Below are 20,201 nucleotides of genomic sequence, written 5' to 3'. Positions count from 1 at the left end.
CTGTTCTTTCATAGCACCTGTTTTTAACAGTGCCTGCTAATATTTCTGTGCCTCATGGGTGGGGGGAGGAGAGTTATTTTCCATTACACCTCACTTTCAAGTCTTTTATAAATGAGAAACTTAATTGTTGAGAAATAAACTGGGATGTGAAGAGAACTATTCAGTTTTTGACACTGAGATTTAAGATGAATTTCCTGGACACCACCACTCTCCAGCAGTAAAACATCAAATGCATATTTAGTATATCACAATAGTGATATACTTCTAGTAGAGCTGAGAAGTCTGTAGGTACACTAATGTTTGTAGCAAGTCAGTGATGTGGACTGAAAGTTACTTAGATGACACAAAGAACCATGATTTAAAATCAGTTTAAGATCTGTGATAGTATTGAGGGGATTTCATGACATGATTTGAAAACCATTTTGACTTCATGTGTGTTTAAAAAAAAAACTTTCCACCAATTTTAGTACAACAACAGTGTAAGGGTATTTAGTTTTCAGGAACAGTCAGGTTTTAATTAGTACTCAAAATGTCTGATCTTTATTTGCAAGTGAAAACCAGAAAAAGAATTCATGATAGGCAAAGTGGCAACTTTGTTTTAAGCGTTTGTTATGGAAGTGGCAGGCTTTTCATTGAATAACAGGTTGGTGATGTATAGTATATAGAACAGATGAAACCAGCAAGTTAAAAACAGAAAAACCTTTGTGAGCAAGGATTGGCACCGTTTCCAGGTGTGTTTTCAATACTCCAATTTGTTTTGCATATCTGCTGCTATCTTCTTTTCTACTTTTGACTATAAGAAAGACCGGTAAAACATTCACTAAACATGACTGAATTGAGACATCTTACAGTCCTTTTATGAAGTTTCATCTATATGTCTAAACTTTTTACTGATGTCATGTTATATCATTAGTTAATTCTCAGAGTGATGATAAAGGTGGATGTTGAAGTTCAGTGCAAGCCTGGGGGGGGGCTTTGAGAGGGAAAAGGCAAAGTGTATATTTGACTGTACCTGGAGCCATATATTCTGAATGGATATACCAAGTATCAGACTTACCTCTCAAAATTGACACTTTTTGTAAACATTTTTTCTGTAAAATGCTCTGTTTTTTCATATTCCCTCCCTGCCCATAAATCTTACGATGGGCAGTGCTTAAAATTCATCTGCCTGTACTTGGTGGTTTTAATTGAGAGAGATCTCAATTAAATATAAAATTATCATTTAGCTTTTAGCCCACTGGGGGAGGTACAGGAACCATCTTGCATAATAACCTTTTTTTGGTAAATAAAAATTATGGAGTCTTTTTCAGCATGCTGTTAAAATTACTGCAATAGACTACTACAGTAGAACTTCAGGTGTCCTAGAAATCAGCCCTAGCTCCAGCATTTGTCCAATGTTTTCACTTCTGCTCCATGTCACGAGTAACAGTGGCAGCTACAGTTATTGGGGAGTTTAAGTTGAAGAGCAGCTATTTGCTTATGGTTGAATCTGAAACTACTGGAAATAAACTAGACTTTGAAGTAGCTAAAGAAATCTTCACCTGGCTTGGCTTAAACAGTAAACAGCTGTTACTACTTTCACTCACCTCATTGTCACTTGTTTTGCTTCCTGAATGTTCAAAATGTGATTTAAAACTCAATTGTCATATTTATTCTAAGTTTTTTATTAACGACTTTAAAAAACTAGATTACAAGTTCTGTGTATTGCACTTTGTTACACTCTGGCTCAACTTTGAATGGATCGTGAACTGGTGTGGCAACTTGAACTGATCCGGTTTCATGACACTTATTTAGTACATGAGTTTTCTGCATAAACAAATTTTGGTTAGAATTGTGTGATTTTTCTTTTTTTTTCTTCTTACAGCCTTTTTTTGCATTTGTAAATGAAGAGAAGTTTTCTGAAAATGGTTGGATGGTTTATAATCCAATGTCCGAATACAGGAGACAAGTAAGTTAATGTTGCTATTTTATAGTGCTTCTGTTACCTGAGACTTACTGTTTTGAAACGCATACAAAAAAAAGTAAAATCCATTTATCAACTCTTTCTTCTGGGCTAGGATGTAGAGCAGGGACTAGAGAAATATGATTAAACATTAAGACGGATGCTTCAGTGTGTTGTTTCTTTTAAGACTTAAACAGAACCGAGTAGTAAGGTGGCTCTGTACTTTGAAGACAAGTTATAAACATAATTTACTTATCTATAATAAACTTACTGAAGAATTAGTTGCTCTGTTGTAGTCACTGAATGTAAAATAAAGATGACACTAAAAGTTTGTCTCCGTTACAAACTTTTGAAATGCAAGGTTTATAAAATCAGCTGTGAAAGTTTTGATGAGATCAGCTGAAATCCCCACCTGCAATGAGATCCTGTATAAGCCAGATTTGAAAAAATCCTTAAATTTTCTCACTAGGAGTCTAACTGTGGATATTTAGAGCCCTGTCCTAAAAGCTGTGGGGGTGATGCACATGCACTTAAAATAATTATGCAAGTGTGATCCATTCTGGTACTTCCAAAAGGTTAAACTGTTTTTCATGGCCACTGTATACTTTCTTTCAGTAGTTATTTATTTTCACATCAGTATTTGAATTGCTCTTTGTAGCATGAAAAAAAAATGGCCACAAAAGAAAGGATATGGTGTATTTAATTAAAAATGCACACTTATAAGTTAGGTAAACACCCTCGCAAGATGGCTCCAGAGATTCTTTTATGGTATGGTGTACATATAAGTGCTAAGTACATTGTTTTAAATTATGTTTACCCAACAAGCCATAACAACTGTCTTGGATTTTTTTCCTTGTAATTTTTCTGATGGGCTAAGGAGTATCCAGATTCATGCAGCATCTGTTTGGTCCAAGTTTTAGAGGCCCAGGCCTAAAGAAAAGGTAAAAATTCAGACACCCACACAAACCCCACTCTGAGTGTGTATGTGTGGATGGGGAGCTTGTCAGCCCCTCTCAGTTCCCTGGTGGACTACCTGGGCTGTGCTGTGATATGGTGATCCATCAGCAGTCTGCTCAGCTGACAGGTGGTTTGTGTTTCCTACCTAAGCAGGAGGGTCAGCAAATGTTTTTATTTCTTTGTTTTAAATGAGTATAAGTCTTAAGAGGGGTGGGGGTTCAAAGCAGGCTTTCCTCTTCTTTGGAGCTATGCTTTTTATAACTTTTCCCTCCTAGGCCAGGTGGAAAGGCACTTTTCTAGAAGGGAGTGGGGAAGATGTTTTCTTTCCCTCCTGTACCTTAATTATTTAAATATTTTTAAAATGGTTTTCTGCTCATTTGACTGTTAGATTTGTAGAAATTGTAATTTGTTGTGGAAATTAGGGCTATCTGTTTGAGAGCCTGTTTTTTAACTCTATTATTTAAAAGCATCAGGAGAGTCCTGTTTTGTGTGGTCCTGTAAACTTCTAAGCTTCCGTTGCCACCATGTGGCTGAAATAGCTTGTAAAAGTACAAGTACAAAGAGCAGTTTATAGAGACCTGAAATACTAGAGTAACATGTACTCTTATCTGTGTGTTGTTTTTAAGGGCTTGCCCAATGACCGGTGGAGAGTAACTTTTATCAATGAACATTACAGCCTGTGTGACACGTATCCATCACTTTTGGTAGTCCCATATTATGCTTCAGAAGATGATCTCAAGAAGGTTGCTGCATTTAGGTCCCGAAATAGAATTCCAGTAAGTATTGTAGACAGCAGAACTTGCCTTAAAGAGTAATTGCCACTAAGCATACACATAAATGTGACATGAGGGGCTCTGTTTTTCTTTCAGTTGCAGTAAAGTAACTTAAATGGATTGGATTACTTAAGTGCTGTGACCGACAAGCCTCCTTACTAGGTCCACCACAGAAATATGTCCCGTCCCAATTTTGTTTCAGTTTCCCTTTTCAAGAAAACACTGTCACCTTTGCACATTCCCTTTTCTTGATAGAGCATGAATCTTGGGCCACCATCTGTACTGTTTTGTGAACCAACTATTGTTGGATGCACTTAAGAATTGATGACAAATGTTACCCTTCTCATTTGCATGGAAACCACCTGGCAGTTGAACATAAGTCTCAAGGTCACTTCTCCTAAAGCCAAATCTCCTGCATGGTGTCCAGATTGAATTGCCAGCCCTTTTTTTTTTTAGCTTTACAAAATTGTCAGCTTAGAAAATTCAAATAAAAATAAAGTAATCCTATTTTGACCTATTTGGGTGCATTTTCTAAAGTTAAACTGCTTTGTGAAAAAGAACATCTTTAAATATTAACTAGCAACCACAGAATAAATAAACTGTAGCTGTATATTGGGGCATTAAACTTCTATTTCAGTATATACCATTTTGACTAATCCCTGTGGGGTGCTTTTTTTACTTCCCTTTTTATAATTTAAATGTGCATCCATGCACATGTGGTCATGTTAAAAAGAAATGCCAGACCAGGCTTAGTAATATGCTGAAGGTACCAAATTGACTCACTACTAGGTTCCCTCCCCATTCCTCCAGCCTTAACTGGGTTAATCCTAGTGCTAGGCTGTATGGTCTTCCATGAAATTTGATCCTTTGGGCAGGGAGTCTTAATTTTATTCTTCTGCTATGAAATAGCTTTTCTTTCCCATTCCCATGCAGCTCATTGATATAAAATTGAGGATTATGTTTATTTTTGATGGTGGGGTTATGCTATGTTTTCCTGGTGGCCTGACTCAATTCCTTAGCCTGTAATATTGTCAAGGTAACTGAGAATCCTCTACCTCATTGGTTTTTAGGGCAAGCTGAGAAATTTTATACCTAGCTTCAAAGGTTTATCTTACTGGTTTCTCAGACCTTGAAATGTTCTTTTGACAATTCACCTCGCCATCTTCCTTATTGCCCCCTTCCTAGCATGTTTGGCTTAGTGGAATAGTGCCAGATGTACTCTGTACTGCAGTTAACTCCCACTTGCAGAGATGACTGAGAAACCGAAGGCATCTGTAGCACGGGGGAAAACCCCCCCAAAATGTCAGACTTGTGACTGCAGCATAAATTCTTAAAATCATGGAAAAATGCCAGGCTGTGAAGTTGTAGAATCCTGGGGCCCTCGTTGAAATGTATGGGAATAATCAGTGATCCTGAATTACCGTTTTGAGCCCTTGCGTAATTCATTTGGGCATTCCTGCATTTGTTTATAATCAGGATTATTTATGTAACCTCACATGGTAAAAATAAACAAAGCAGAATTTCTTCATATATAAATTGGAAAGAGAATATATGTGTATAATCATTAATAGATCTTGTAATGTCTTTTCTTCTAATAATACGAGCTGATAACTCTTAAAATTATGACCATACACACCCTAATTTTTTAAGAATTTCTTTCATGTTAACGAGGTCCAAACATGTGAACCTTCATATTAACTAGTGTGCTTTAATATGTGACGCTCAACCATGTGGATTGCTTGCTAATATTTTTTGGGCATGTGACTAGGTGCTGTCATGGATTCATCCAGAAAATCAAGCTGTTATTATGCGCTGCAGTCAACCTCTTGTAGGTATGAGTGGTAAACGGAATAAGGATGATGAAAAGTATCTTGATATCATCAGGGAAGCAAATGGACAAATATCAAAACTAACTATCTATGATGCAAGGCCCAATGTAAATGCAGTAGCTAACAAGGTAAGTAGACATCCTAATTCTGTTTCCAGTACAAAAAATAGGCAATTTCCCTAAGTTCACTGCTTCTAGCTATGAAGCTTCTATAAATACTTAAACTAACAACACTGCAATGATTAACGTGTCATCAAAACCAACGCCAAAATCCACAAAAGGATTTAGATGGAGTTTGGGTGTTAAGTGACAATGTGATCCACAGAAGCTTCACCTCGGCCCATAGCTGCCCGAGTGTTCGCTAAGTTACCCAGGTGCTTTGAGTTCTGTCTAGATGGGTATGGAGTATCTGTGCACTTATCTGATAGGGGACCCTGATCAGGGTCCACAAACTAAGCATCCTTGCACCTAGATTCCATGAGGGGCCTGGTTCTTTATGTAGTGACATTAGCACACCCAACATGCTGACAGCAAAACGCAACAGCTATGGCCACCTTCACTCAAACATGGCTGAAAGAGGGATACAGGGGTGGTGCACTCATCTTGGAAGTGGTAGACCTGGGTTCTCAGCATGAGTAAATTCAAACCCACATCTCCCACCTCCCATGAGAGTGCCTGAACCATTAAGCTACAGACATACCTATAACTCCACCACTCTTGTTGAAATTGTACCCTGGGACAGGGAGAATGCACATGATTCTGTAGCCCAGGGGTAAGGAAGCATGTGTGAGAGAGGAGACCTGGTTTCTAATCCCTGCTCCAAGCACTGTTCTATATCTTGCGTAAGTGCTTGGATAAAATGCAGAAGCTGTTTTGCAAGCAGGGACTAGAAGTCAGAACTTTCCTCTAGCAGGTGAGTGAAGTGCTAAAGTTGGAGAATTGTGAGATTTCATATACACCCCTCTTGTCAATATTTCTTAATGCTTATCTTAAGTGTTCTCCTACTCAACATGCTGGCCATCATGAATCTCATTTGGAGGCATTTAACCCTTCTCCATGCATTATATTGGGAGCTATGGCTGTTGATTCTGCTCGAAGCCAGGTGTTTAGAAAATAAATGGGTGAAGCTGAACATCCTTATTCCCTCCACTGTGCCACCCTGTTTGGTGCAGTACTTGCCCCCCCCGCCAAACAAACAAAAAACACAACAGGCATCCATCTAGCATGGGGGGAGGGGAGGCAGCCTTTTGCTGGTCTGGACGAGAGCTTGCATCCTGGGTCCCTGTTGTGGGCTTCCCCCTCTCCACCACCTCCCAGTGTCAAAGTAGGCTGCACTTACTGTCAGGTATCCAGCCCAGGTATCTAGGCAAAACAAAGCCTAGATTAATGGAGTTGATCTGGATTTGGTGCATCATGTACCTTGTTAAAAAGCATAGTTTTGGAGCCAGTCACCTATGCAAACATAGGTTTATGGGGTTTATTAATACCTCTTACAGCATGCATCTAAATGCCTAAAGAAAGAAACCAAAAAAGCCAAGGCAAAATAGTGTTTATCTAATGTAGTCATCTGTCAAACTGTCTTCTAAAATGTTTCGCATGGTGTCTTAAAGTAGACCCTAAAATCGCTCTTTAAATTAAAGTATTGTTCTAATAGAGTATACATGACTATTCAAACTAAATTTTAAAATTGTTTGCTTTTTAGGCAACTGGGGGAGGATATGAAAGTGAAGATGCATATCCCAATGCAGAACTTTTTTTCTTAGATATTCATAATATCCATGTCATGAGGGAATCTTTAAAAAAGCTGAAGGACATTGTTTATCCTAATGTAGAAGAATCTCATTGGTTGTCAAGTCTGGAATCAACTCATTGGCTAGAACATATCAAAGTGAGTTTTTTGGGGTTTTGTATTTTTAAGTAATAGTTTCTCTTGAGTAGATTTGTATAATTCTACACAATTTATTTTGTATAAGATTTTTCTTTTTATTTAATTTTTAGAGAATTAAACTGCATTAATATGCTTTATTTTCCATAAATGTACTGAAGAACATTAGTTATTGTAGTTGCAGAATTCCAGTATCATAAAAGCATCCTAATTTGCTTGTTGGAAGTTATGTAAAACTGTTTTTCAAGTATTGGAGTTGCTGTCTTAGATCCTACTTTCTGAAAGAGATGATAGTTTTAATGAGCATTTTTTATGTATGCCACACAATGTGGAGTATGTCTTATTAACATATATGGCTTTGCAGTCTGACTAATATCTAATAACTTGTAGCTAGTCATATGTGTCTCATGCTAGTGGCATTGTTTTAGCAATTGTAAGTGAAATGTATTGCTTTGAATGTTAATATACCTTGCTTTTTGACAGGAGGAAGATAGTGCCCCCGGGTAACTTCCTCTTAATCTGTTCAATAGTCACTTGTTTAATAAACTATCCGATATATCCTGGGTTGCAACAGAAAATGCAGAGATAAAACTGTTGCATTTGTCTACAAGTTGAGCATGGTAATTCTAATTGGACAGAACTTTCAATTTGATTTCCTTTCAAAAGTATAAGGAATGTACTTCCCTTTGTAACGGAATTGAAATAGGTGTGTATTAATGATCATGCTTCTGGCTGTATTTTAGTACCCTTTATATTTGTACATTAAATATAAGCTTGAAGAAAGTGTGTGTTGCTATAGTAATTACTTCTTAAATAGAATTTCTAACTTCAGCAAATAGTTGCAAAAATAGGAATATCGAAAGGATGCAGGCCGTAGAGATGTAACAGTTATTTGAAACATATAACTTTTAAAGTAGGCACATTCCATTGTAGATCATAGTGTCTTCCTCTCTGAAGATACACCTTCCTGCCCAGATTTGTTTTTTAATTGGAAGTAGAGCAAAAAAATATTCTATAAATATGGAAAACGAGACTAGACTACATTGATTTTACTAACAGACAAGGGGACCTAACTCATCTCACAATAAGTAACTAAAAAAATAAACAAAAAATCAGCTCTCCCACTTGCTCTTCCTCAACTCTGGTTAACCAAAATTATAAGAAATCACGTGTGTTGGCTAGGATAACAGCACTGATCTCTTACATTGTCTGGTATTTGTTTCCTTTTCCAGCTTGTCTTGACAGGAGCTATTCAAGTGGCAGATAAGGTGTCCTCAGGGAAGAGCTCTGTGCTGGTACATTGTAGTGATGGTTGGGACCGAACAGCACAACTAACGTCTCTGGCCATGTTGATGTTGGACAGCTACTACAGAACAGTTGTGGGTTTTGAAGTTCTGGTACAAAAGGAGTGGATCTCTTTTGGACACAAATTTGCATCGGTGAGAGTTAGGAAAAAATAATAGCGGGAATGATGCTTTCTGAACATTCCAGTAAGTGTTTTCAACCTTCCAGTTGCCCAGTATTTCAAGGTTTGAACAATTCTTCAAACAGCCTGAAGTGATGAAAAATAAATTAGCCACACCTGAGCAGAATGATCCACTTTTGAAGCCATTCCATAGCAAGTTTTCACTTCAGCAAGACCCATAGTTTGTCACCTTGTTTCCTGTTTCAGGTATGGAATGGCTACTGTTATAGTGCTTTTAGGGGGTAACAACGCAAAAAAATAGAAAAAGTCCTCCAGGGAGCAAAGCCTGGAGTTCAGGATTCAGCCTTCTGACTACAACTAGTGAGCTCACATTTGACAAGCAAATTGCCAAGGTGCTTCAAAATGATCCCCATAACCGAGGAACTTCTTTGAAGTGCTTCCTTTTGGAATTCTTCAAATTACAGTACTTGCCTGAATCCAAGGCAACTTCAAATTTAAGACAACCCTCCAATAATTTAAATTCTACACATGGAAAAAATATAAAGTTGTTATAATTTTCCCATATATAGAATCTAATTAATTGGAGGATTGTCTTAAATTTGACTCTGTCTCCCCCTGCTCCTCCCTCCCCCACTCCACTGCTGTGACAGGAAAGGTATTGGCAGGGGGGCAGGCAGTGGGGAAGTCGAGCAGCTTTACCCCTGTTGCCTGTCCCCTCCAACATTTGCCCCCCACCCTCAGCAGTGCCTGGATCTCCTGGCACCTACTGCTTCCCTCCTGGTGCCTACCTACTTAGGAAGTTCAGTAATTAACAGGCCATCATCCCACATCAAAGCTTCCTAATTGCTGAAGTCTCAAGCAAAGCTATTAGCACTCTAATGATAGACTATTAGGGCAGGAATTCAAAGAAGTTCTTGTTTTTTTGTTTTGTTTTGTTTTGGTTTTTTTTTGGTTTTTTTTTTTTTTGAACTAGTGTTTCGGTTCTGGATCTCTACCATTCATAGAATACTTAACTGCTCATCTCCCATCAACAAAGCAGTTTATAACTGGAGCAGGTTTTTAGTATCACTCCTCACCCAGGTCTGCGTTATGGACTTAAAATTGCTGCATTATATTCATGTTAACCTGTATCTTGACTTTTATTTTAATGGAATTGGCTGTATAATAAACATTTTTGACTAACATAAGACTTGCATTATTGCATTTCAGAGAATAGGTCATGGCGATAAAAACCATGCTGATGCTGATAGATCACCTATCTTTTTGCAGTTCATTGATTGTGTTTGGCAAATGTCTAAACAGGTAGGTTGTATTTCTCTGTCAAAGGTGGTTAAAATCCAGCAAATCAATATTATTTTAAAATAATCTTTAAGAGCCCAAATCCTCAAAGTATACTACAAGTGTTCTCTGATCCGGTAGCAGAAAGCAACACAATTGCATTGTGTTCAAAGTTAACTTTCTCCTTTTTTCCTTTTTAAATAACTAGAAATTAATCTGCAGGTTTATACTCTTGATCGCTAACTAACTGTTCATGCATTGTCCTTTGTCGTATCTTGAATGGGTGCTTCCTTAGGAATATTTGGAATAGTGGCAGATTGTTGCATTTATTTTGGTCCTATTTTAGAGTTAGTTTTTATTAATTTATTCATTCCATTAAACTTTTCCCCAAGCTGTTCATAGAAACACAGCTCCCTTACATGAGGACACAATAATTAGAAGCACTTTAGTGTCAGCATACGTAGAAAAAACTTCTCTTGCTTCCTTTTTTTTCTTCTTCTTTTTTTTTATCCCCCCACTGGTAATCCTTTAAGAGTGCTGAGACTGATTTCCTGTCTCCATTTTAAATTCAAACTGAATTTACCCCTTCAGTGCTGTCCAGATTATGGAAGCTCCTCACTGCTGCTACCCCTAATGTGATGCTGTCATTTTTTAAGTTACAAAACTAAGTGCATTATCTCTCTATGTGGCAAAGCTTCTTTCATGTAGCAAAGCTATTCAAAATTTAATTTTCTGAGGTAGCAGTGCAAAGTAGTGTTACTTGTTGACATTTTATAGACTTGTAATTTTTTCATTAACTTTACTGCAGGTGAATTAGTTTTTCTTCTGTTTCAGCACTGATTAAGTGACTTCGGTTGACTCTTAAGAATTGTAGGTCTACTAGAGAGCTAATGATTCATAAAAGTATAGAGTTCAAATTTATTCTGTAGACTCCCATCATCTTCCTGCTACAGATATTTTTTTATTCAGGTTTTTATAGAAACTTATTGTCCCCATTTTGAGAGAGGTCTTGAAGGTAAAAAGTTACTTAGTGTAACAGTACTGTGCAGCTAACCAAGTACTGCAGGCACCCATAGCCTAGTACAGACCTCAAGCCTTATCTGCCTGCATCTTGTTTTGATAAATTCTTTTCTAATATTGTTACATCTGGCAGAGAAGTCTCAACAGATGTTCCTCATAAATAGCAGTGGTTCTTTACCTATCACCTCCAAATTCCTTCTTTTAGTTCAGTCTTAATCTTCTTTTGGACCCAAAGGCAAAACCAAAATGAAACAAACTAAAAAAGCACCTGACTTACTATGGAATCCAGTCTTGTGTTAAAGGAATGTTATTTCATCCATCTTGAAGTGGCATTCTGTTTTAGATGTAAAGGTACACTTTATCTAAAGAGATGTATTGTCTGGTGATAAGAGTGCATAGGAATTTTCATCTTTTTCTATTTGTTGTCCATTAATCAGTAATTCATCACATTTATAGTGCTGGCTTTGTCATAGGGAAACTCTTTTTTGGTAGACTGTGACAGACTTTCTAACTGGCTTTTATGGCTTAGTAGCTCAGACCGAGTGTGGGCATGCACAAGCACATATGTATAAACAGATCTCTAACTCTTGACTTTGTTGCTAGTTTCCTACAGCTTTTGAATTCAATGAACAATTCTTGATTACAATTCTGGATCACTTGTACAGCTGCCGATTTGGTACTTTTTTGTACAGCTGTGAGTCTGCCAGAGACAAAGAGGTAGGTAAAACTGATGATCTGTAAAGTTCTGTATAGTTTTGAGACTCTCATCCTAATAGTTGTAACAGCTTAATTATAAATAGCCAAGAAAGGAACACAAGCATACTTGAACTGGTACTAACAAGTTTGTTTTCGTGTATTCAGAAGACTACATGCAAATTTTAGAGTACATTGTCAGTTTGAGTTAGTGTACATGTATATTTTAGTGTAGTGATTTGTAAATGTGACGCTTCGTCTAGCATGCTTCTGTTGTAGTTGGAAGAGTGTAACCACAGTTACCATAACAGACTTGTACTGTATACATATTTGAAATTCTTACCATTTCATTTCAGAAAGTGGCTGAAAAAACATTGTCGTTATGGTCATTGATAAACAGTGAAAAGGCCAAGTACATCAATCCTTTTTATACTAAAGAACTGAATCGAGCACTTTATCCAGTAGCCAGCATGCGTCACCTGGAACTTTGGGTCAATTATTACATTAGGTGGAACCCAAGGATTCGGCAACAAGTAAGTCGGTTCTTTTCCAAGTTCTGTGAAATGTTTCTAGAGAGACTATACAGTGTAGACTATCGTTTTTGCTTTTACTTGTTTAAATCCAATGCTCTTGGCCTACACACAACTCTGCTTTAGAGGTTAAGATTATTTCACTGCTCTGTATCATCAGTCATACTTCCCCAAACCTTTGTCTTTTTTTTTTTTAAAGCATTTGCTTGTGAAAGGTGGTGATAAACAATCCTTCAGAACAAACTACAGTACTCTGTCCTAAAATGGGGAGAATACTGGCATCAGAGGTCAGCTTTCTCGCACTGCCCTGTTCATGTGACTCAGTCCTGGCTTGGAGGGACAGACTGTTTTTATGGTATAGGATTAATCACTTTGCCTCTTCTGAGGCTACCAGCTTGAGTTCCAGTTATTCTGGTAGTTTTATTGTGGCTATTTGTTTGGTGGGTCTTTTTGGCTAAGCTTATTGGGTACCTGTTATGTGGTAGCTTGGTTTTATCACTGCAAGCCAGGGTCAGTTCACAGAAGCAGTCTTTATCTAAACACTGGAAAAGAGTAGGAGTTTTTTAAGGCAGCACAGCTTCTCTTCAGCAGTTGATCTCCTGAATTTACAGAATGCTGGAGCCTAGAAGATACTAAACAGCATACTGTATTTTTTTACAAGTATGTTGCCAGTTTTAATTTGTTCTCATTTCAAAGTTTGTGCTGTTTGCAGTGAAAGTCTAGTTCATTAAGGGGAGCTACAGACAAAACTTTTTTGGAAAGCTAACAATTTTGGGACGTAAAATTGGCCAGTTACCTTTTTGAATGTTTCAGTAATGCCCATTGCCATTACTGATCTGATTTTTGGCACTGGAATTCTGTAAGTGTAAATGGAATAGGTGATTGCTGGCAACAAGCAATTAAAAAATATCAGTGAGTTTTAACATACTCTGAAGTTGTCAACAGTCGTACAGATACATGTGCCATTTAAGTCCTCTCTCCACTAGGAAACTGACTTACAATTGACATGTTTCATTGAGCCTGTGTTGCTGGGACAAGACCCTTTTCAGTGCTATTTCAAACTGACACTAGTCTACAGTAGCCAGTGCTGTATCACTTTGCTAGCCTAATATTAAGCGCTCTCCTTGTAGTTCTCCTGCTGATTCTAGGTAGTGACTGCACCATAGATGTTGTTGATTTTGTGCTTTTGTTGTGACATGATACTTCTCTCCCCTGAAGCTTAATCTGTTTCTTTAAACATTAGCAGGAGGTAAGGTATTTCATTTATTAACCCTTAAAGGAGTGTGGCACTTGTTTGGTCTTGTAGAGATCAGGAAATTGTGTACTGAGATGGATGGTCCCTATTGGATTACTTCTGAAGTTAGCGGCAAATATCTGTAAAGCAACAGTGGCAACTCCTTGAGATGGATGCATCTAGGGGATGCTAAAGACTATGTGCCTCTAAAGTTTGGTGCATGCAGCATCTTTCTTCTATTTAATTAGTCTTTTCTGTATCACAGAGAGATTAAAATGATGAAACTGCTCAAATGGATCATGGATTTCTCTACCCCTTTCCCTCCCCCTTTTAACAAGCTGCTCATAATATGTATATTTTTTGCCCTGAAATTTAAGATTTAAGAAGACAGATATTCAGGGGTTTGTTACAGAGTCAGCAAATGGAAAAGGACTGTTTTGGTTAAAGTAACCAAAAGAGTGAACACTCCTTTAATTTTGAGGATGCCAACATATTACTGGTGTGATTTTTGTTTTTGCAGCCTGGTGACTTGGCCCTTTTAGACAAGATATCTGCTGTTTTGAAGTCTTGGTTTAATCCTTCATTTTTAAGCTGTGAAGGGCTAGATGTGCTTATATCCTGCGTAGAATGGGAACAAACAGCAGTAAACATGGCTAGTTGTTACTGAAGTTGCATTAACTTATTTTTGTAGTAAGCTAAATCTAGATGTTTTGCTACAGAGAAAGCTTTTGAGCAAAGAGGGTTCTTATAGATACAGAAATGGAAACTTTTTAACATTGGGTCTTCGTTTCAGAAATATCCACTGTTAGGGAGTTGCAGCATGCAAATATCAAATGCTGCCAGGCACCTGTTGGGCTGATTTGGAGCAACTTCAGGGCATTCAAGAGCAAGTAAAATCAAGTTGTAAAAATGTTTTGTTGTATCTCTTTCTAGCAGCCAAATCCAGTGGAGCAGCGCTACATGGAGCTATTAGCTTTACGTGATGACTATGTGAGGAGACTCGAAGAGCTGCAGATCACAAATAATACTAAGATCTCCAATTCATCAACCTCATCAGCATCTCCGTCGCAGATGATGTCCCATGTGCAAACACATTTTTGAAGCAAGAATGTGGTTTGCTTTCTTCAGAACACTGAAGCCACGAGCGGTGCTTAACATAGATCTGTAGTACAAAAAGGAGAGTATATGAATGCCTTAGTTTGGACCTCTACCTAACTCCACATATTAGACCTTCTCTGTAGTAGGAGGACTGAAAGAAATTTTCAATTCATTATGTGCCTTTCAAAACCTGTGGACTGGGAATGTGTTAACCAATTTGCAGTTAGCTGGGGTGCTTTAGACTTTTGAAGAAAACTGATAAAATTACAATTTTTTTCATTAGTACATATGTATTTATTATATGTTTAGGTCACCATCCTGTAAAAACTTAAGCATATGCTGGATCTTGTACACTATGTCTATAGTGCTTTTGACTTCAAAGGGACTATTCATAGTGGATAAATCTAAGTACTTGCATAAGTCTGCAGGATAAGGACTTTCAGTTTCCTGAGCGAACTTCCTTGAGCTTTCAAAAGCCAAATACTCAGGAATAGAATTTTCCTGGTTAACTGAAAACTACTTAAGCTTTCTGTTCAAAATAATTGAAAAAGAGGAACTTTTTTGGTAATTTAAACTTGTGATAATTCACCTTGCTCTGTATATATCAAAGATGACATGTTAAAAAAAAAAAAGGCTAATTTTTATACTGTAAGTGAAGATTTTTAGAACGAATAGATAAGGATTTTGATGGCTTGGGAAGGAAAATGATTTTTTAGGTAACTATGGAACACTACATGTTTTTGAATTATCAATTATGTAGGTGAAACTTTCTGGATTTGATTTCGTTGATTTGCCTAAATTATAGTTTTCAAGGGAAAAAACCTAGAATTCTTTAAAGACATTGCTTTAAAGTCCAGTATTAGCAATACGGTTTGTGCTTGTATGCATTTCCTAAAATAAAATGTGCCTATTCAAAGCAATTTTTATACCAAAGTAGGTTAAAAATTTTAAGATTATCATTAATGAGTTGGTAACCTCTTAAATTTGTATAGCCTAGCACATTTAGTGGATATTTAACCTATTTGTTTAACAAGCTTATTCTTTATAAAGTATTTATAGGGATTTCAGTATACAAGATTTGCAAATAGTATGTGTGCATTGAAATGGTCTTTTGATGAACTCTGTTTTGAGGTCATTAATTAAGAGGCTTCTCTTGTTAAATTTATAATTTGCTCCTTTCAGGCATTTTTTATTATTACTTACAAGTATTTCTTGAGACAGCACAGACCTTGCTACTTGATGTTTTAATTCATATTTTGCATACACTTGGAAGTTTTAATGATGTTCAGTCAATTTAGTATGTTTTGCAGTATAGGTTTTGTAAAAGACTTTGTAGCTGAAATGGTTATTTTAAATGAAGTGTGTGTTGACATTTGAAACTTCTACTGTTGTAAATTATTGTAAATGTGGTGGTAAGTTTGATCTACAAAATGTAACAACAAAATTAAATGGGATTATGTATAAATTAAGTTTGTGTAATTATATTGAAATATGGTTTATTAGAACTTCTCCTCCAAGGCTTGTAGAGTGTAAATATTTTGCATACAGAAGAAAAACTTAAAGCATATGGTTCCATAAAAAAACTAGAAGTCGTAGTTTAGAGGATGCTGGAATGTTTTAGAAATAACATTGTTCATAGCACAAAAAAAAGTAGCACCTCTTAATTTGATACAGTAAGTACTATACTAAAATAATTGCACTATTTTTTCAGGGAAATGCAGAGTACTGCTTGTGTGTTCTAAATACACATGGTTTATGTCCACTTATATTTTTTCTCCTCTGAATTTTTCTTGTACATCTTTTCAGCGCATATATGTGGAGCTGCAACTTTCAGTTCCCCTCCAGAATCTTGGCATTGTTTTAAGATAGATTGGATGCTTTACAGCAGATGACCAAGGAGGCTTAATTCAACCCAACAACTTATCCTTATGGCATTGAATAGCATAACTTTGCAGATTTAAAACTATGCAGACTGGCATGTTTGCCTCCTATTTGCGTGTGGTTTATAAAACATTAGGTTTTTGAATCAGGATTTTTAAGAGTATTGTACTATTTGGATCAAGTGCTTCATATAATCTGTTTTATCAGCAGTGTTGGAGTTGAGGAAAATTAAGTAGTCTATTTTGTAAATATTGTGTAATAAACATTGCATTTCAGAATGTGTAACATGATGAAAAGGATTATATGCACTTGCTGTTTCATTACATGTATACAATACACTTTTATATTGCCAAAATTGTTGACACTTCATTTTTATGTAGTTGGAACTGAAGTTTGTTCTTTAAAAGCCTATAACTTAGTTACGTGTTCACTCGGATTTCTTTGTTGAGTCAGTGACTTAAAATAAAACATTGCTATTTTAATAGAATTAAAAACAAATCTTATAAAATAAAAAAAACCCTGAAACTTTCTAATTTATTAATCTCTTCATTTCTGGGATATTGCCTTATTTTTGCAGAACATTTTAGTGTGATAATGAATATAGGTATGTACAATGGTTGCTGTTTTCAGTATACAGTTTACTTCTGTTGTTCATTTGAGCAGTTCATTGTGTGCAAAAATACTGCTGTGCTATATACAACCCCATTGTTGTCAGGTAGTGTCCCATGAGGGCATGGCAATGTAAAGCATAATCTAGCATTTCATAAGTTAGCTCTTGTGTGTTATGTTTGACCACAAAAGCTTCTATGAACAGTGCCAAAACCTGTTCAGGAAGAGTGCACAAGACTGCTCAAGCATTCCTAGGAGTAATATTGGGTGCCTATTAGTACATTTAGTTTTAAATATTCCAGGGTAATGATGTACATGCAACTGGAATAAGTTCCCTCTGCTACTTCACTCATGGCCTCTGATTAAAGACACCGCCCTTTTCTCCTTCCCACCCCCTGCAACCCATTCCTTCTCCCCCCCCACATGATATCCATATAAATATCTGATATAAGTTTAACAGTTGGACATACCAAACATTTGATTAACCAATGCCAGCCTCAAACTGTTGTATGGAGGGAGCTGCGTCCTCCCATTCCCATATTCAAGACCTGGAATGACCACCTAGTTATTGCATTGAGCCCCAACTTCTTACTTTGTTGTCTTCTGAAAATTCATTTGTTACACAGTGCTTACCTTTGGTCTCCACCCAAATGTTACAGTTACAGGTAAGCTAAGTGAGAGAGAGTTAAATCCCTTAGTGCTGTTTTCTCTGAACCGGCACTTTAGATTGTAATTTTTCTTTTAAGGTAGAATTTGTTAAGCCATGTCTTTGTTATGTATAATACTAAGCATACTGTTAATGCTAAAATAAATACTGATAATTAAAAGATTAGGACTAGAACTCTTGAGAGTGTAATTCTAGCTGCTCTTCAGATGTTCTGTTAGTTCGCATGCACAAAACTGGATCTCCTAGTTCCCCACCATTACTTGTGAAAGAGCATCAAATCCAGCTGCATGTATATAAATAGAGGGAAGAAAACAATACAAAGTTAAATCTGATACAGGTTTTCAAATTATCACTTTCATTAGGGGGATTTTTCGGTGCCAGAAACCATTAAAATCTGAATTCAAATTCATATTTAACTAAATATCTCTTAATCGTCTTTGCCTATAATTTTTTCCCTATGCTTGGTATCCTAATACTATCACTTCTGATAATTGGTAGAGCTGTTATTGTTCCAAAAAAGTATACTACTTCAAAATGCTTATATAAAATGTATTTGGGAATGTCAAACTCCAGTCAATGTAGCATGTAAGTTTTTGTGGCTGTTTGTGACTGGCAGGGTACCTAGAGCAACTTCCATAATCAGACCTCCAGGAGATACTGTAGTCTTCTGGCTTTTTAAATGGAATCTACCATCACTGTCTGTGAAAGTCCTAGCTCTTCTTCACAAGAATTGCTTCCTGCTCTGGTGACTTAGCTTTAATTACCAAATTACAATATCAGGGGCATCTGTTTAAAAGAACAAGAAGTCAATATTAGCAGTGCAGAACTTCCTATTCCTGCAAATTGCAGTATGATCAAAAGTATCCATTATAAAAGAAATACCTGACTCTCAGAGGAGGGTGATTAGCTTATCAACCTTTTTCCTTATCCTTACTGTTTGTTTGTTATCTGACATCAGAGCGCAAGGGAAAAACTGTGTGTACTGCCCCTCTCACAAACTACTTAAAACGTAGATGGCCTAATAGTTCCTTTCTGAATGGATGGAAATCATTATTTCTGTAACACAAGTATTTTTTACCAAAACCTTTCTTTTTTTTTCCTTTTTCCTGCCCAGATTTATTCTGTTATGCCAAACAATATAATAGAATTTAGTAAATGTAGATCCAAGAGTCCCCGTATTTTTTATAATGTAAAATATAATAGTAATAATATTCCTTTAGCACGATATGCATCTAGGAATGGCTATGTATGAACTTATGGGTGTGCTGTGGCAACTTGTAGAGACTACAAAAAGGGTGGTGTCTGTGTTTGTCATTTTAAGAAAATGTTGATTTTTATTATGGAAGGACTGGGCCGTTTCATGGAGCTTTGGTTGGGTTCTGCACTTTAAAAGCTTTGCTGGTTCTTAAGTCAGGGATGATAGTGTTTGCCAAGTAACACCCCTGCTGGTACAGGAAAATTTTTAACTCAGTGATACTAATATATAGCTTTTTTCGTGGAAAGAAACTGGTAATTTTTTGTTTCAGAATTAGGTTCTTATCTGATAGATTTTTCCTCCTCATCATCAGCAATCCTTTGATTCAAAGATGACCTCCTACCACAGCTCTCTGATATATAGGCTGGGGTTAGGGTGGCCATCTCTTGTGTTTTGAATCGATCCCAGGCTTCCGAAACGCCAGCGTGCCTGTGACGCAACGCAAACGTGCTCACGCGTACCGGCTGCAGATGACTGCGGACGCACGTTACTACTACACTTTAAAAATGCGCTGGCCTACTGCACTCAGATTCTACATTTAATGTTTATTTAAATGAATGCCCCGGGTCACTCGCCAGTCTCGTTCCTGGAGCCTCCAGGGCCATCCTGAAGGGTGTTGGCGACCTTCCTCTTCCCCCCCACTCTCCCTTCTTGCTTCAAGGGTGAGACGTGTCCTCAAAACAGGCTTCGAATTATGCATCTGCAAAAAACCCTCCAAAACCCAGGGCTGCGCTTGTGGCTAGGACTAGATGGTGGCGGTGCGCGGAGGCTTCTCCTCTGGGTGCTCGTCCTTCGCACCCCAGCCATCTCCCAGCCCTCCATCCACTTCCTTGACGTCGGCCTTCAACCCATCCGCGTCCTCATGGGCTGGGCCTGTGCCACCAGCTGGGTGTGCCCTGCGCTCCCTCCGTACCAGGAGCAGGACGCACGCAGAGTGTGTTGGGAGCGCAGTGTCCGCCTGTGGGCGCTGCTGGCAGGGAGCGCTCCGCCCTACCCTACGCTGCTCCCTTGCTCGGACCCGGAAGGCAGCCGCAGCCGGTCGCAGCCACTTCCGCCTCGCGGGGTCCCATGAGGCCGCGCGCAGGCCCGACTCCGCCCCCTGCCGCGGGGGCCGCTGGGTAGCGC

General features: G+C 37.6%; 1 protein-coding gene and 1 long non-coding RNA gene across 4 annotated transcripts in view; one reads left to right on the top strand and one right to left on the bottom strand.

Annotated features, from left to right (window-relative positions):
• MTM1 (myotubularin 1) overlaps window positions 1-17,074 on the top strand; it is a 58,755-nt gene extending 41,681 nt beyond the window's left edge. For all 3 annotated transcript variants that reach the window (XM_019521643.1, XM_019521645.1, XM_019521644.1), the window contains exons 7-15: window positions 1,865-1,948; window positions 3,526-3,675; window positions 5,441-5,629; window positions 7,203-7,388; window positions 8,618-8,824; window positions 10,021-10,113; window positions 11,713-11,826; window positions 12,159-12,335; window positions 14,500-17,074. In XM_019521643.1, coding sequence (XP_019377188.1) covers window positions 1,865-1,948; window positions 3,526-3,675; window positions 5,441-5,629; window positions 7,203-7,388; window positions 8,618-8,824; window positions 10,021-10,113; window positions 11,713-11,826; window positions 12,159-12,335; window positions 14,500-14,667 — 1,368 coding nt within the window. In that variant the 3' untranslated portion in view covers window positions 14,668-17,074. The remainder of the gene's footprint in view (window positions 1-1,864; window positions 1,949-3,525; window positions 3,676-5,440; window positions 5,630-7,202; window positions 7,389-8,617; window positions 8,825-10,020; window positions 10,114-11,712; window positions 11,827-12,158; window positions 12,336-14,499) is intronic.
• An 823-nt stretch (window positions 17,075-17,897) lies between these two features.
• Window positions 17,898-18,787, bottom strand: LOC109300810. Its single transcript, XR_002098338.1, has 2 exons — window positions 18,704-18,787; window positions 17,898-18,607 (listed from the first exon to the last, which is right to left on the bottom strand). It is a non-coding gene; the product is annotated as an uncharacterized LOC109300810 (long non-coding RNA).
• Between the last annotated feature and the right edge of the window lie 1,414 nt (window positions 18,788-20,201).

The sequence above is a fragment of the Gavialis gangeticus genome, unplaced genomic scaffold (genome assembly GCF_001723915.1).
Source record: "Gavialis gangeticus isolate Ggan-Ray unplaced genomic scaffold, GavGan_comp1, whole genome shotgun sequence".
In the NCBI taxonomy this organism is placed as follows: domain Eukaryota; kingdom Metazoa; phylum Chordata; order Crocodylia; family Gavialidae; genus Gavialis; species Gavialis gangeticus.
Note: the sequence above shows the minus strand (reverse complement) of the source record. Positions and strands in the feature narration are given on the sequence as shown.